This window comes from Erythrolamprus reginae, chromosome 3, assembly GCF_031021105.1.
Source record: "Erythrolamprus reginae isolate rEryReg1 chromosome 3, rEryReg1.hap1, whole genome shotgun sequence".
NCBI lineage: Eukaryota > Metazoa > Chordata > Lepidosauria > Squamata > Dipsadidae > Erythrolamprus > Erythrolamprus reginae.
The window spans coordinates 5,705,664-5,722,505 of NC_091952.1; the positions used below are offsets into that span (position 1 = coordinate 5,705,664).

Below are 16,842 nucleotides of genomic sequence, written 5' to 3' on the forward strand. Positions count from 1 at the left end.
GATGTTGCTCTGCCCACCTGAACAGGGATTGAGATTCTCTCATCAGGCGGCCTGATTTCGTGCCGCCCTGATGGTTGATGTGTGCCCTGGTCGCCACATTGTCTGTAAGGATCAGTACATTTTGGCCCCTCACCAGATCTGTAAAGTGTCTTAGGGCCAGGTGGACCGCTCTGAGTTCCAAGTAATTGATGTTGGGGCATGTGAGGTCCTCTGGACTCCATAATCCTTGGGCCATTCCCACCTCGGAATGAGCTCCCCATCCTGAGAGACTCGCGTCCGTAGTTATCGTCACCTCCTGTTGTAGTAGGAACGGTGACCCCTGATGCAACGCGGACGACCTCCACCATGGGAGCGATCGGCGTACCTCTGGAGGAATTGACACCAATCTGGAAGAGTGGCTGGTCCGGTTCTGTTGAAACGGAATGAGGAACCACTGCAGTGGTCTGGCATGTAGCCTGGCCCAGGGAACAATGTCTATGCAGGATATGAGAACTCCCAACAGTTGGGACAGAAAAGCCAGTGTTACTGTACGGCTGCGCTGTAATTCTGTGATCAGCGCCCTGACCTTGACCTGGCGGTCTGACGATAGGAAGACCTTGCCCTCCATGGTGTCTATGTTGGTACCAAGGTGCGGTAGAAACCTGGTTGGTGTGAGATGACTCTTCTGGTAATTGATAGAGAACCCCGCCTCCGCCAAGGTCGCTATAGTCTCTGATAGGTCGCGTTGAGCCCGACTGCGGCTGCTGGACAGAATGATGATATCGTCCAGATACGCCATCAGTCGTAGAGGACGTGTCCTTAGCTCTGCGGTGAGAATGTCCAATAACTTTGTAAAAGTCCTGGGAGCTGATGATAGGCCAAAGGGCATGGCCTTGTACTGAAAATGGTGGTTTTCGAAACAAAACCGGAGGTATTTCCTGGAATCTGGATGCACTGGGACATGGAGGTATGCCTCTTTGAGGTCTATTGACGTCAGCCAGTCCCGTTGACGTATAGCAGCTAGTATAGTCCTTAGAGAGTGCATCTTGAACCTGCGGTATTTTATATACAGGTTCAACTGCTTCAGGTTGAGGATGAGGCGGCAACCCCCTGAAGCCTTGGGTACTATAAACACTATGGAATAGTACCCCTGCTTCTCCTGGTGTGGTGGAACCTTCTCGATGGCCTTGATTTGAAAGAGATGATGAATTTCTTGGTAGAGGAGGTTGCGCTTGTGATTGTTGGAAAGTACCGGACACTCCAGAAATCTGTTTGGAGGGTTCAGGGCAAACTCCAGGGTGAGTCCCTGAGTTATAGTGTTTATGGCCCAAGTGTCGGTGGACATAGATGCCCAGGAGGCGGTGAAGTGCTGCAGCCGCCCCCCTATGGGAACTATGGTGGCAAAGTCATTTGTTCCTTCTAAAGCCTCCTCTGTTGGAACCACGATAGGACCTCCTTGATTGCTGGAACTGCCTGTTCCGATCTCCAAAGTTACCCCTGTCCCCTCTGTAGGACAGTTGGGAGTAAGACCCCTGTGAATATGATCTTCCAGCCTGGGGTGCAGTGGAGGAAGATTCAGCTCGAAAGGGCTGGCGCCTAAAATACGGTGCAGTGCGCCTTTCCTGCCTTCTGTAAGATCTAGGCATGACTTTCTTCTTGTCCTTGTCCTCCACCAGGACCTTGTCAAGAGATTCTCCAAATAACTTTGACCCATCAAATGGGGCTGAGGCTAAACGACCTTTGGATTTGGCGTCAGCTTGCCAAGTCCGGAGCCAGAGTAGTCGTCGGGATGATTGGTTTGCTGCTAGAGCTCGTGAGGAGAAACGAGATGCGGACAGAGTGGCATCCGCTGAAAATTCCGCAGCAGCCAGCAACTTATTAAGGTCCTGTCTTAATCGACCCTCTTCAGGTCCCAGCTTCGAAAGCATTTCCTGGAGCCAAAGGACCGAAGCTCTGTTAAAAAATGAGGCTGCCGAAGCTGCCTTGAGGGCCCATGCCGACATTTGGTGAGCTTTTTTATTTATTCCCTCAGCCCTCCGGTCTTCCGGTTTTAGGCCGTCTGCCACATCGGAAGGGACTAATGCATTAGATACTAGTGCTGCAATTGGAGCATCAACTGATGGAAATTCAAGTAACTTTTCCAATTCCGGCTCAAATGCGTAAAACTTACGCTCAGAATAGGCGTTGATTGCTTACCTGAACGCCTCTTCTCGTACGGTGAGCGGGTACAGCAGTCACATGGGTTGCTCATGTCCAATCCGGTGGAACTGAGCCTAGTATTAAAAAAGCTTGCCGGATCCGCCCCTTCCCCAGAATTCGTGAATCCATAGACTAGGCTCAGTTGTGAAGCTCTGAAGTGTTCAACTCTCATTGTTAGAGGAAGAAAGATATAGAAAGGTAAAGAAGACACATACAAGGGCGGGAAGTGACTGCTGTACCCGCTCACCGTACGAGAAGAGGCGTTCAGGTAAGCAATCAACGCCTATTCTCCGTACTGAAGGAGCGGGTCCAGCAGTCACATGGGACATACCCAATAGATGGTCCCTAGGGTGGGATTAGCTTGCTATCGTGTGAGATAACGGATTGGAGTACCCTTCTGCCGAAGGCAGCGTCCGCTGAAGCGTAAGAATCAATCTTGTAGTGCCTGATGAAGGAATTTGGCGAGGCCCAAGTGGCTGCTTTGCAGACCTCCTCCAACGGGGCTTGAGTCGCCCAAGCGGCCGAGGTGGCTGCGCTCCTGGTGGAATGCGCTGTGATGTTCCTTGGAACTGAGAGGGAGGCCGACTCATAGGCCTTAGATATAGTCCCTCTGATCCAACGGCCTATTACTGTTGAAGACACTTTGGCCCCCATGACTCTGGGATGATAGGCTACAAAAAGTGCTTCTGACCTCCGAAAGGGTCCTGTGCGTTGGATATAGATTCTCAGCGCTCTGGTGAGATCCAGGGTGTGCCATCTAATAGCCAAGGGATGGTCTCGTTGGAGGCAGAAGGAAGGTAGGACAATATCCTGAGATCTGTGGAACATGGAACTGACCTTGGGTAAGAAGGTGGGGTCCAGTCGCAAGACTACCTTGTCCTGATGGAATTGGCAAAGGTCCTGCCTGATTGAGAGGGCAGCCAGCTCCGAAATGCGTCGGGCAGAGGTAATAGCCACCAGGAATGCTACCTTAAAGGATAGGTACCTGAGGGACGCCGATTTTAGGGGTTCGTATGGTGCCTGCGTGAGGGAATGGAGAACCCGTGGCAAATCCCAGGATGGGTACCTGTGGACCTTAGAAGGTCTGAGGTTGGCTATGCCCTTGAGGAATTCCTGAACTTCAGGGAAGGATCGGAGAGGCTGTCTGCGGGGACCTCCTAGGACAGATGAAATGGCTGCCAGATGACGCCGGAGGGTGCTGGTGGAAAGTCCTTTGTGGAAGCCTTGCATAAGGAAGGAAATTATTCTGTGTATGGGGATGCACAGAGGGGAGAGACCTTCCTGTAGACACCACTGGTGAAACTTGGACCACGTGTGGTCGTAGATTCGATTGGTCGAACCCCTTCTGGCCTTTAAAATGACCTCCACTGAATCGGGGTCATGACCACGCAGTTCTAAATCTCTCCTGATAACAGCCAGGCGGTGAGATGGAACCACTCCGGATCTGGATGGAAGGAGGCCCCCTGCCGCAGCATATCCCCCGAAACGGGGAGTCGCCAAGGGTCCTGGACGGACAGCTGTTGGAGATCCGCGAACCAGGGCCGGCGGGGCCAGTGAGGGGCGATTAGGATTACTCGGGCCCTCTCGGTGAGGACCTTGTGAATCACGTCCGGGAGGATTGGAATTGGAGGAAATGCGTAGAGTAGGCCTGGAGGCCATGGACTCCGGAGGGCATTGATTGCTTCCGCTCCCGGGGATGGAAATCTGGAATAGAAGCGAGGGAGTTGGGCGTTCGCATTGGTCGCGAAGAGATCCAGAATTGGTAGGCCGAATCTGAGGGTGATTTGATGGAACAGGTCTTGATGGAGGTTCCACTCTCCTGGGTCTATCGTTGCCCGGGATAGCCAATCCGCCTGGACATTGAGACTCCCCGAGATGTGATCGGCTAGGAGCGACTGGAGATGTTTTTCCGCCCAAAGGCCCAGCTTGAGGGCCTCCCTCATGAGAGCCTTGGATCTCGTGCCCCCCTGTCTGCAAATGTGGCTTTTCGTGGCAATGTTGTCGGTGAGAATGAGAACGTGCCGGTTGGGAATGCGAGGAGAGAAATGCTTCAGAGCCAGGGAAACGGCTCTTAACTCTAGCCAATTGATTGGCCTGGAAGCTTCCTCCGGGGACCACGTGCCCTGGGCTATCATCCCCTGGGCGTGGGCACCCCATCCCGATAGACTGGCATCTGTAGTGATGACAAATTGATCCGGGCACCTGAACGGGGATCCTCTGTCCATGGCCGGAGACTTCCACCACTTGAAGGATCTGCGAACACTCAGTGGGATGACAATGCGTCGATTTGAGTTGCTGTGCCCTGATCTCTGAAAAGGTAACAGGAGCCACTGGAGTTCCCTAGCATGAAGGCGAGCCCAGGGAATGATGCCTATGCATGACACCATCTTCCCCAAAAGGGAAGATAGAGTGACTATGGGAACTGAAGAATTAGATAAAATGCTAGAAATTAACTCCACTATACTGAGTTTTCTCTCGGGAGAGAGAAAAACCTGGGAGGATTCTGAATCAATAATGGATCCCAGGTGAGAAATGGATGTGGAAGGTTGGAGGTGGCTTTTATCAAAGTTGATGGAAAATCCATGGTCCTGAAGGACTGACATGGTGACAGAAAGGTCTGTTTTCACTTTCTCTAGGGAGTTCCCATGAATTAAAATATCATCAAGATAACATAAAATGTGGATGGGAAGCGCCCTGATATAGGCCGCCAGGGACCCCAAGAGCTTTGTAAAGACCCGAGGGGCCGAGGAAAGGCCAAATGGCATCGCCCTATACTGGAAATGCCTGCCTTGAAAGGAAAAACGTAAAAATTTTCTGTGGCATTTGGCTATAGGAATGTGAAGGTAGGCCTCAGTGAGGTCTAAGGAGACCATGAAATCTCCCGAGTGAATGGCGGCCAAAATAGAAGACAAGGAGTGCATCTTAAACTTCCTATATTTGATGAATAAATTTAGTTTCTTTAAATCCAAAATAGCTCTCCAACCTCCGGAGGACTTTGGAACCATAAATAGGATGGAGTAAAAACCTAGGCCCTTCTGACCGGAAGGGACCGGTTGAATGGCTCTGATGGACAATAGATGCGAAATGGCCTCCTCCATACGGTTACAATCTGAGGATGACCTGGGAGAAGGGCAGGAAATAAAACGTTTAGGGGGAGGAGAAATAAATTCTAAAAGAAGGCCTGTTTGAATAGTGTCAATGACCCAAGGGTCCTTGGAGGTGAGACGCCAATTAGAGGCGAAATGAGCTAGGCGACCCCCTATGGGAATAGAGGTAGGATTACCATCTAGGTTTTTTTGAAGCCCTGTTAGAGGAAGCTCCCCTTTGGAAGCGAAAACCTCTACCCCTGGAGTTCCTACCTTGGGAACGAAAGCGGGGGGAATACTGACCTGGAGATCTCTGGTAGGAAGCCGCTTGATCTTGCTGGCGCCCTGGGCGACGAAAGGACTGCGTTTTGGTAGCCTTTTTTGTGGTTGGACCCAAAACTTTCTTCTTGTCCGTGGTTTCCGTGAGGAGAGGATCCAGAAGATCACCGAAGAGAAGGTCGCGCTTTAAGGGGCCCTGGGATAACTGCCACTTTTGGCGAACTCCCGCTTGCCAAGGGCGAACCCATAGGAGTCTTCTTGCCGTAGTAGAAGCTGCAATAGACTTAGCAGAAAATCTAGTAGATTGCAAGGTGGCATCAGCCACGTACTGGGCAGCTGCAAAGACCTTATTGAAGTCTTGTTGACCTCTCAAGTCATCGGGAGGAATATGCTGTTGAAGTTGGCGAAGCCACAGCAGCATGGCTCTGGAGAAAAAGGAAGCCGCTGCAGAGCTTTTAGTGGCCCAGGAATCAGCGGTGAATCCTCTTTTGAGCATTTGCTCAATGCGCTTGTCCTCTGGACGGAGGACTTCCTCCGCCTCGCCTGGCACAGCCGCTGCCGAGTGAAGAATCTTGACAGGTTCATCCGGTTTGGGAAAGGATAGAAGCTCTTCATAGGAAGAGGAAAGTTTGTACAACTTTCTGTCCTTGGTGGAGGGATTAAGGCCAGAGGCTGGAAATTCCCACTGTTTGAGTAAAGCATCTTTAAACAACTTAGGCATAGGAATTACCTCGTTATCCTCCTGTTCCTCTGTGAAGTAAGGTAAATTCTCCTCCGGGGGATCAGTGGAAGTGGAGGCTTGTTTCTCCTGGGCCGCTAATCCCGTAGAAATTCTAGCTTTGAGGAGGAGAGATTTGAATAATTGAGAAGGAAAAATAGTAATTGGAGGAGGAACCTTTATTTGGGATTCCTCATCATCTGATAGGCCTTGAAAGGCATCCTCATCATCCTCTATATCCTCATATTCATCCTGGGAGGAATCTGAATCATCCTGAATAGGAGCTCTGACCGCTGGGGGAGAACCCAAGGGGCGGGAGGAGCGAGAAGGAGGAAGAGGTAAGGGAAGCTCATTGATGGTGGAGAGTTTGGCATCAATGGCTTTGGACAACACAGCAAAAATAGACTGGAACTCAGGAGGTAAGCTGGAAATATCAGCAGAAATGGCAGAAGAATCCCTAAAGGCCTGGGAGGATCCTGGCTGGGGGGAATCTTCAATAATATCTGGTTCCTCTGGACCTATGCCCCATAGGTTAGGTTGGGGTCTGTCTAGGTTTGGCTCATCCAGAGATAACACAGGGACCCCAGAAGGAGGAATACTAGAAGCCTCTGGAGGGTCTTGACTACTGATTACTTGGGCCTGCACTTTCCAACGTTTTGCTGATTTGTCATGGATTTTTTGTAGGGCTAGGTCCCTACTCTTCTCGGCCCTGGTGACCTTGGTCGAGGGGCGGGCCCCTGGAGAAGAGGAGGAAGAGGCCTGGGGGATACTAGTAATCTCATCGCCTGTAGGCCTGGCCTCTCTGGGACCTTTAGTTGTGCCTCTCTTGGGAAAAGTAGCCATAGTCTGACAATTAACAGAAGACAAGGCTGAGCCAATAACTGAATAAATAAGGAGAAGAATTTCAAGGACTTCCCAAGAGGAATGGATCCTGCTTCGAGGCCTCGAAGCTGCTGAGACGTGAGGACAATCTGGGCAAACCCAGAGTTCGTGCCCCCAAATCCAGCGGGGCCAGCCTCCCTAAACTTTATAATTAAGTAAACCAAGGCACTCTGGTTGGAGGCTTAGCCGGTGGAGAATTTAGCCTGGGACCCCCAAGGCCCGCTCCGGGATCCACGCGGTGGACTGAGGCCTACGCGGCTGGCAGGAGGCCAACACGAGAGGCCTAGATTTAAAAAGGGCGCGAAGGCCTTCGCGCCGAAAAAATCGCCCCGTAAATTTCTTAAAGGGGAAGCGATCGACTAAGTCCAGGAGACTAGAAGGCGTCTCACTCCGCAGGAGGTATTTCTTAAGCCCTTAAATATATTGTATACAATAAATAATCAATAATTCAATAGATTAATACTTGCACCAGGACCTCCAGGCCAAGGGATTAGAAGAATCCACAAGCGGCCGCAGGAATCGTAACCGGCAAAACCGCCGGGGGGAAACGAAACCGCAACTTCTCCAAAGGAAAAAAGCCGAGCCGCAAACGGCTGGCGCTATTGGTGCAAGTAAATAATAATGATAAAACAAATCTTACTACTTTTGAAGAAAAGGAACGAAGGGAAGGTGTTAGAATGTTGAACGAGCTATCACAATACAACCGCAGGATATGCGAACTGAGCGAATTCTGGGGAAGGGGCGGATCCGGCAAGCTTTTTTAATACTAGGCTCAGTTCCACCGGATTGGACATGAGCAACCCATGTGACTGCTGGACCCGCTCCTTCAGTACGGAGAAGCTGTTGGACCCAGAGCAGCTGCTGGGTATTGCCAAGGCCTCTGCACGTTGTCCAGAAAAATTTTAGGGGCTGGTATCAGGTCAGCATCCCTTTGGATCTCCGTGAGTACTCTCGAGGCCGGAGGAGGGGCTGAGGCTGGATCTGTGGACTTCTCAGGGGTGCCCAAAGCCACAGTCAACTTTGCCTTATTGAGCAGTACACGAAAGATAGCGGGTCTAAAAAGGCCTGTATACACTGGTGGTTCTGGAGGTGCCCCTTCATCCTCAGACAGGCCATCATCTGGCTCTGATCCCTGTCCTCTGAACGCAGGGTCTTCAAGAAATGAATCATGCGCAGGTGACGGGGGGGCTGGTGCTGCCCAAATATTCCTCTGCAGAGAAGGAGGAGGAGGTTGCGGAGAGGGAGGTGGTGCACTTGTGTATTGTTGCACCCCAGCTGCTATGCCATGCGAATATGCTGAAGCGATCATATCCTGCAAGGCTGGTGGTAGGCGTTGCCAGGTATCTGGGGATGATCTGAGCCCCGCAGCTGTTGGGGTGAATGTGGCAGTAGGCAATGGTTGAGGTGCCATGTGCCATGCAGGAGAAACAGAGGGTGGCCTGGCAACTTCAGGCCTTATGGGTTCAGCCACCTGGGATGGGCCCCCGAACCTATCTGGAGACCAGTCCCTGTCTGTAGCCAAGCCACTTCCCTCTGGGAGCCTTGGGGGGGTCCCGGTTATTATGCCCCCGCTCTGACCTGGCACTGAAGAGACTGCTGTATTGCATTGCTTCTGAGCCTCAAGTTGCTCCTCCAATGCCTTAATTCGACGCTCGGCCTCTCTTAGTCCTGATGCTGATTGAGAGGTTTTTGACTTTGCCTTTGAGGAGTGAGTCTTCTCCTTGGCTTTTGCTGTTGAGGGCTCTGTTGTCCCCTGCTGTGGAAGATCAGCCATTGGGGAATTATTCGAAGCCTCCACAACGCAAGGGTAAAGCAAAGAACTTTTTCTGTTGTTACACAAGTATTACCGAGCAAAAAATGGCCACCGCTGTTCATTTCCTGTATAAACAGGAAATCCGGTCTCTTTCCTGCCTCTCTAGGCCTCAAGCCGGAAACCGGCTGTTCCAAAATGGCGGCCCCCTGTGTGCCGCGCCATCTTCTAATGGCCGTTTCGTCCCGTAGCCGTCTCAGGCGGCAAAAGGGAATCCTCGGATTCATTCCGATCTCGGGCGGCGTTTTTGGGCGGGAATTTCAAATTCCTGCTCGCCCTGGCCCAACGTGATATAAAAAACGCCTTGCCCTGAGGTATGGCCACGCAGGCCGGGGACCTCTACTGATGGCGGTTTTCGGCGGGAGATTCGAATCTCCATTTTCTGAGTCCAAGGAAACCGCTCCAAGGATGGTATGGCCGCGCAGGCCAGGGACCTCCATCTCCGGTAACACCAGTTTTGGGAGCTGTACCCACGCAGGGAAGAGGCTCCGACCTGGGGAAGACAATCTAGGGCAATGCTCCACAGAGCAGGGGCCCCATCACCTCAAGGTGAGCTGCTCCATGATTCTGAAAAGGAAACAGAAAGGAGAAAAATACATTAAGCACATTGCATAATTAAAACAGATAAGTACACAATTAAAGTCACTTAAATCAATTAAAACCAAATAAAGTAAAAACCAAGTAAAACTACCCCTAGACTCTAAGAGTCCTAGGAGAGAAAACTCATGTGTCCCTACACTATGACTGAGTTTTTTAGACTGACCCGGGAAGGGCAGCATGGGGGTTGGACCAGTAAATTATGCTAATTTTTAACTCAGTCCCTTCCAGCTTGGCTGAAGATTAACCCATGTTGGACTCTCCGAAGCAGTGCAAGTGGAGAACCCTAGATCACTTCAGACAAATGGTTATCCAATCTCTTCTTAAAAACTTCCAGGGTTGGAGCATTCACAACTTCTGAAGGCAAGCCGTTCCACGGATTAATTGTTCTAACTGTCAAGAAATTCCTCCTTAGTTCTACGTTGCTTCTCTTCTTGATTAGTTTCCACCCATTGCTTCTGGTCCTACCCCCCAGGGGTTCATGAGGGCCAGTTTCGGACAGCCCAACATTTGGTCATGTGACCACCAGGAGGAAGGGGTGGCATCAGAACTTCAGAAATGGGTGATAAATAGGGGTGGGGGTGGGGAGGGGGGGAGGTCAATCATAACTTTGAATGGTTGCTAATCAGCCCTGCCTGAACTATTTTCACTGCTAGGCTATGCCATTTTATTCTACAGGTAGTCCTCAACTTAAAACAATTCATTTAGTGACCATTCAAAATTACAACAGTACTGAAAAAGAGACTGATGACTGCTTTTCACATTTATAACTTTTGCAGCAGCGACACAGTCACATGATCAACATTCAGACACTTGGCAACTGGCTAGTATTTATGACAGTTGTACTGTCCCGGGCTCATGTAATCCTCATTTGTAAACTGGCTTCTGACAAACAAAATCAATGGAAGCATGATTCGCTTAATGACTGAATGGTTCACTTAACAACTGCAGTGATTCACTTATAGCAATGGTGGCAAAAATAAAGCACACAAAATGGGGCCAAACTGAATTTTAAAAACTGCCTTGCTTAACAACAGACATTGTGGTTTAATTGTGGTTTTAAGTTGAAAACTACCCAGTACTTACTTTGCTCTGTAATTTTCTGACCCAGCGCTATTTTCTTAGCAAGTTCTGAGGCATTCTCCAGGCCCCAAACTGCTTTTTCTTTCCGGCTGTGAAGAAAAAGAAAAAATAAGCAAAGGAGAAAGAAACCCCAAACAGATAAGAAGAAGGGGGGGGGGAAAACCTCAGCAAGGTTTCCACACATTCCTGCTGTGAATTGTCCATATTTGCTTTAGGTTGACATATTCACAATTAGTGAAACCACCAAGTCACCCCTTTGCTGGGATCAGTTATGGAAAAAATAAGCTATTTAACAACTGCATTTATTCACTTAACATCTCTGATCAGTTAAAATACACCCTGGGAAATTAATATCCTATACTCAGAAGCACAAAGATCCCAAAAGATCCCTTGATATTTATCCAACATTATTGCTGCAGAACAGTCACGGGTGCAAAAAATTAATACAAGGAGGAGAAGTGTTAAGATATCCATGACAGGGAGAGCCAATGGTAACAAGGCCAGCCAATGAATAGGCATAGCAACTAAGTCAGCCAATTAGAGCTAACCACTTCTGAGTCTATGCAGAGAATCGAAACTGGAACTTAAACGTACAGTTGGGCATGGCTCAGCCCACTCTTTTCTCTCAGTCCACTCTGAACTCTGTTGTAATGAAACTGTTCTCTGCTGCCTGTGTGTTTACTTGTGACTACATTGAAGAAGAACTCTGCTAGTGGCATTGTAAATTCATCTGTTACTATGTTTATTAAAAAGTTAATGAATCAGTCATCCGTGTGTGCTTCTGGAAATTAATTATCTGCAATAAACTCTGATAACAAGCAGGACAGGAGTGAATAAAAAACTGATTACAAAAAGAGAGAGAGACAGAAAGGGCAAAATCTGAACACAAATGCTTTGGTGCAATAGAAACATAGAAGTCTGACGGCAGAAAAAGACCTCATGGTCCATCTAGTCTGCCCTTATACTATTTTCTGTATTTTATCTTAGGATGGATATATGTTTATCCCAGGCATGTTTAAATTCAGTTACTGTGGATTTATCTACCACGTCTGCTGGAAGTTTGTTCCAAGGATCTACTACTCTTTCAGTAAAATAATATTTTCTCATGTTGCTTTTGATCTTTCCCCCAACTAACTTCAGATTGTGTCTCCTTGTTCTTGTGTTCACTTTCCTATTAAAAACACTTCCCTCCTGGACCTTATTTAACCCTTTAATATATTTAAATGTTTTGATCATGTCCCCCCTTTTCCTTCTGTCCTCCAGACTATACAGATTGAGTTCATTAAGTCTTTCCTGATACCTTTTATGCTTAAGACCTTCCACCATTCTTGTAGCCCGTCTTTGGACCCGTTCAAATTTGTTCAATGCAGACTTATATTGTGGGGTCCTTGGTGCAATTGAGCTTGATTGTTTTTCTGCAGATATTTCATTACCTAACTAGGTAACATCATCAAAACTAGAAGGAAGTGATGTTTGTGAAGTAGAGGCAGTGGTGGGTTACGAGCCGGAATGCTATATTGTGCTCGCCGCCGCGACTCCTAAGTTCTTATAGGGCCGGCGTGATTTTGCTGCTGCACCTGTGGAGGTAACAAAATTGCGTATGGAACCGCAGGTGTGTCCGTGTTTCGGTGAGATTTTTTTGCTTCTGTGAATGCTGAAACACAGGCGCACCTGCAGCTCCGTGCAGATTTTGCTGCCTTCACAGGTGCAGCAGCAAAATCGCGCTGGCCCCGCAAGAACTTACGAGCCGCCGCGGCGAGCACAATTTAGCGTTCCAGCTCATAGCCCACCGCTGAGTAGAGGCAAAGGTGGAAGAAGATGGAGGAGAAAGAGGACTATGGGGCATAGTTCCCTCTAAGCTGAGCAGTGAGCAATCGCTCACTTAAAAATCATCATCAACTCAAGAGTTTTCCAAACCTGCCCAGAAGCCGAGAGGGAAAGAGTGAGAGGGAAGGAGAGAGAGAGGAAGAGAGGAAGAGAGAGAAACAGATAGAAAAAAGAGAGGAAGGAAAAGAGAAAGAAAAAGAATGGGAGTAAGGAAGAAAGAAAGAAAATCAAAATCTAGTTTGAAACTAGCTCAACTAATTAAGTGGCATTTTGATATTGATAGAGTTGCCCTATTATGAGCTCACTGTTATAGACACACAGTGCAGTATTTTATTTTGAAATTCTCTGAGGCAAAACAGGGTGGGTTTTTAATTTGTTTGTTTGTTTGTTTATTATTTTTGTGCCGTCCAGTCCCGAAGGGACTGCCGCTCAGACACTATACTTTTCCGCCCACCCCCCAAAAAAATTAGAGGGAACACTGCTATGGGGTCTTTGATGCTCTCTAAGCTTTCTTGTCTTTCTTTTCACTACCAAGGTAGGTAATAACAACAGTGCTAGAAGGGAAAAGAGTTCACACAAAAGAGGAGAAGGGGAATGGCAGCAGTAGGACTATAACTATGGGATCCTTTAGCTTGACTGTTTCCTTGCAGATGTTTCATGACTTGGTAACATCATCAGTGCTGGAAGGAAGTGGGGTTTGTTCTGTTTATATGCCTTGCCCTATCAGCCTGCCCTGTGCATTACGGCAGCAAACCCCACTCTCTTTAGCACTGATGTTACCTAGCAGGGTAAAAAAACTACCAAGCTGACAGAGCACTAACAACCTCACAGTTCAAAACAGAGCTACAAATATTATCTTCTATTATCGGCAAACTTACACATCAGGCAGCGACTTTGGAATCAGCTCTATAGTGAACCTTGAACTCGTCTGGGTGACTTCAAAGGGAATCTTCTCCATGGACTTAAAATGGATGTAGAAATTCATCATCACTTCACCTCGCTCATCAGGTTTCTCATTCTCCTCGAACGTATCTGTACATCCGTGCGCCACCCAAGTGTATGTATCGGGATCAATCACGAAATCCTGAGTCTTGGATGCTTCCTTGGTCAAACGGAGTTTCTGCAAACTCTGGCTGAGCTCTTCCTCCTTGTCCTGGATCTCAAAACCGCGGAGGCCCGAAAGGCGAATGCACATGTAGCAGGCGCCAAAATCCACTTTGATGCCACAGTTTTTGAGGAAACTCTTGGTGAAGTTGATGGTCCCACAGAGCTGACCTTGTTGGGTTCGCTGCTTCTTCCAAATAATTGGGACGTCTTGCAGGACAATTGAGGCGTTTTCAGCCAATGCACCCAAAGCTGCTTCTATGTCAGAAAGAGGCAGCCACACCTTGCGATAATCAAAGGAATTCTTATAAATTTGCTTCGGGGCTTGGGAAGTGTACTTGGAGAAGCAATCGATAGGTCGCTCAGTGTGTTCCAAGCACACCTCAAAGCCAGGAGCTACTGTCCACAGTTGCACACACGGCACCAGGAAACCCCGTTGGACATCGGTGGTCAGTTGAAAATTCAGCACATCTCCAACTTTAAGTTCTACGGACAGTTCTTTGTAGTGGAAGCACTTACTCCTCCCCACTGACCCCACAGATTTGGACTCCAGGGTGTAACTCTTCTCAAGGAGATTGATTAACTTCTCATAATCTTCCTTTTTGACAGCTGCAAGAATTTCATGCCACACTCCCCCACTGAAGCGAAAGATGTTCCCTCCAATTTCTGACCGCCTCTTGTCATCCTCCTTTTTGGTTACCAAGGAGTAAATTCTTCTCCTCCACATAAGCTTCATACTGTTCTGCTCCGCGATGAAATTTGGCTGGGCCACCAACTGAAGGGCTCTATAACTGATGCTGAGACTGTCTGAAAAGGTATCCTTGTTGAGAGGAAACAAGAGTTTGAAGCTCTTGGACTTTTCTTCAACATTGGCGATGAACGCAAACTTCTTTTGAACCTGACATTTCAACTGGGTGGCCAGTTCTAAAGATCGGACTCTTCGCTGGTACGTATTGGCCCTGCTGTTCTTCCAGTTGAAATCGTTGCAGAGCAATTCAATCTCTGCTTGAGAGTACTGGACGGGTTTCTTCGAAATCAGAGAGATGATGTGTCGCTGAATGACAACATCCATGTAGCGCCGAATCGGAGATGTAGCCCAGGTGTACGAGTCCACATGCAAAGAATAGTGGCCCAGCTTGGCCTGAGAGCAGGAATTGGAACGAAGAAAATAAGAACGGCTCAGGAGCTTCCGAAATTCTAAATTGATGGGCGCAAGTTTGGGATGGATGTCATCTGTGGTAATGAGGTCAAGCATCTTGGGGAAGTCGTGGTCATTGGCCGCTGATTTGAGATGGTCCCAAGAGGAAGTCAAGAGAACAAATGGATGGATAGTCCTCATGGGAGCATCACCAGTTGTAGCTCCTAGGTGATGGGAGAGGTGGGTGGACAGAGGAATTATATCTCTGTATTTCTCCCTCATTTTGGAGATTTCCTGAGGATTGGGCTCCATCTGACAACGAAGAGGGGTTAAATATCTGGTAGGAGTCTGCTTTGTGAGCACATCTGCCACAGAACTGTTGAAGAGGATCATAAACTCCTCAATCATCTGGTGAGAACATCGCTGACCTAAAGGAATTTCTTCATCCAACTGGTCATAATGACAGTCTTCATGAAGCCTGGACTTCCGGTGGATGCGGGAGAAATGATACGCCATCGCCACACAATCTTCTAACGTTTCAAAATTAGGTGATGGTGCCTCTATTTTGTAGTAGTTCTTAATGATCCCTTCAGCTTCCTCATAGGTCATCTGCCGATCAGAGCAGATTATGGACATGGCAAAGGAAATTGTTTCCATCTGATCCGTGGCCTTATCCATTACGACAAAGAGGGAGATCGCCAAACGTTCCTTGTGAGGAAGGAGACTGCATAGATTTTGACTGAGCTGTGGTGGGAACATATGTATGGGCTTCTCAGGACCATAGTAAGTTATCCCTCGATTCTTGGCTTCTGTATCCAAAGGACAATCTTTGGGGATCACAGAGGCCATGTCAGCAATGTGGATCCCAATCTTGTATTTTTCACCCATATCTTCGACACTGATGGCATCGTCCAGGTCTTTAGCACCCAAGGGGTCAACCGTGAAAGTAAAGCAAGCCCGGCAGTCTTTCCTCTCTGCTCTCATCAGTGAGGGGTGACTGGAGATTAATTTGCCCACTTGGCTGGTCACCGAGGCAGGATATTCTTTGGACAAGCGATATTCCAAATCCAGAATATGAAGCCCATCATCTAGTGAGGAAGCCAAGGGAAGGACCTCCGTAACAATTCCCAGAGGGTAGTAATAACCTTCTTCCCATTTCACGATGCGTACTGCGAAAAGGTATATCTTCCGGTTTTCTGGTGTAATTTTTTTCCGGCCCTTCAACTTGATATTTCCTGCCTTGTCAACTGTGCGGATGGGAATAGAATTAGTATCGTCTTTCAACGGAGGGACAAAGATTTTCGTGACAGACTGGTCAATGGGGATCATGACCCGGAGATCAAACTCATCCACTTTGCAGACAAAGACGAGATCCCGTTCCACCTTTTTTAAGATGCCCACCACTTTCCCCTGAGGGTTGCCCTCAAGAGTAGTATTGGGTGCTAGGATCTCCACCAAGACTTGGTCTCCAGTGAAGGCCATGCCACAGTTGACTCGACCTTTGATCCGGATGGTCATTGAAGAAGCCTCGTCCAGAGTGAACGCAGAAGCTTGATCGAACCGTTCTTGGATGAATTCACAACGTTTGTATTGCTGGGGCTGCATCTGCAAATGCTGCTTCATTGTTGGCAACGAATAGTTGATGTACTCTAGACATCTCCTTTCAGGGACTGAGACGTTTGATTCCACCTTCAGAAGGCCTTCGTCAGTGACCGCCACCATCAGCTTTTTGCTTTCATCCAAGAGTTCCTGCAATATTGGATCATCAAGGTTTAAGCTTTCGGTGTCAGAGACCCAGGAGTCTGTATCGCTACCTTCTTCCTCGGATTCAGGGCTTCTTCTGGTCCAGCTAGCCAAATCGGACATCGCCTGCTTTATCTCCTCCAAGGTCAGGGTTTCAGGAGTGATGGACTTCATCTCAATGCACTTCTTGATGAAACTTTTCCAGATCTTGTTGCACTGGCCATGAGAACACAGAGCGATGGCGTCTCCGACTACGATGACCTGCGACTGAGCCCTTGTTATGATGGTGTTCAAGACCCGTGCGTTGTTGAAATACTCCAGGTTAGAGGAACTGACATGGGCCAGGCTGTTGCTGGTATGCACAGTGTTGATAATGATGACACGGAATTCTCGCCCT

The 16,842-nt window shown here is 48.4% G+C and overlaps 1 protein-coding gene across 1 annotated transcript in view; it reads right to left on the bottom strand.

Moving 5' to 3' along the window:
- The window catches only part of HELZ2 (helicase with zinc finger 2), a 102,892-nt gene that overhangs the window by 45,051 nt on the left and 40,999 nt on the right, over positions 1 to 16,842 (bottom strand). The window contains exons 9-10 of the mRNA XM_070744419.1: positions 13,339 to 16,840; positions 10,637 to 10,722 (exon numbers count right to left, since the gene is read on the bottom strand). Of these exons, the coding sequence (XP_070600520.1) occupies positions 10,637 to 10,722; positions 13,339 to 16,840 (3,588 nt within the window). The remainder of the gene's footprint in view (positions 1 to 10,636; positions 10,723 to 13,338; positions 16,841 to 16,842) is intronic.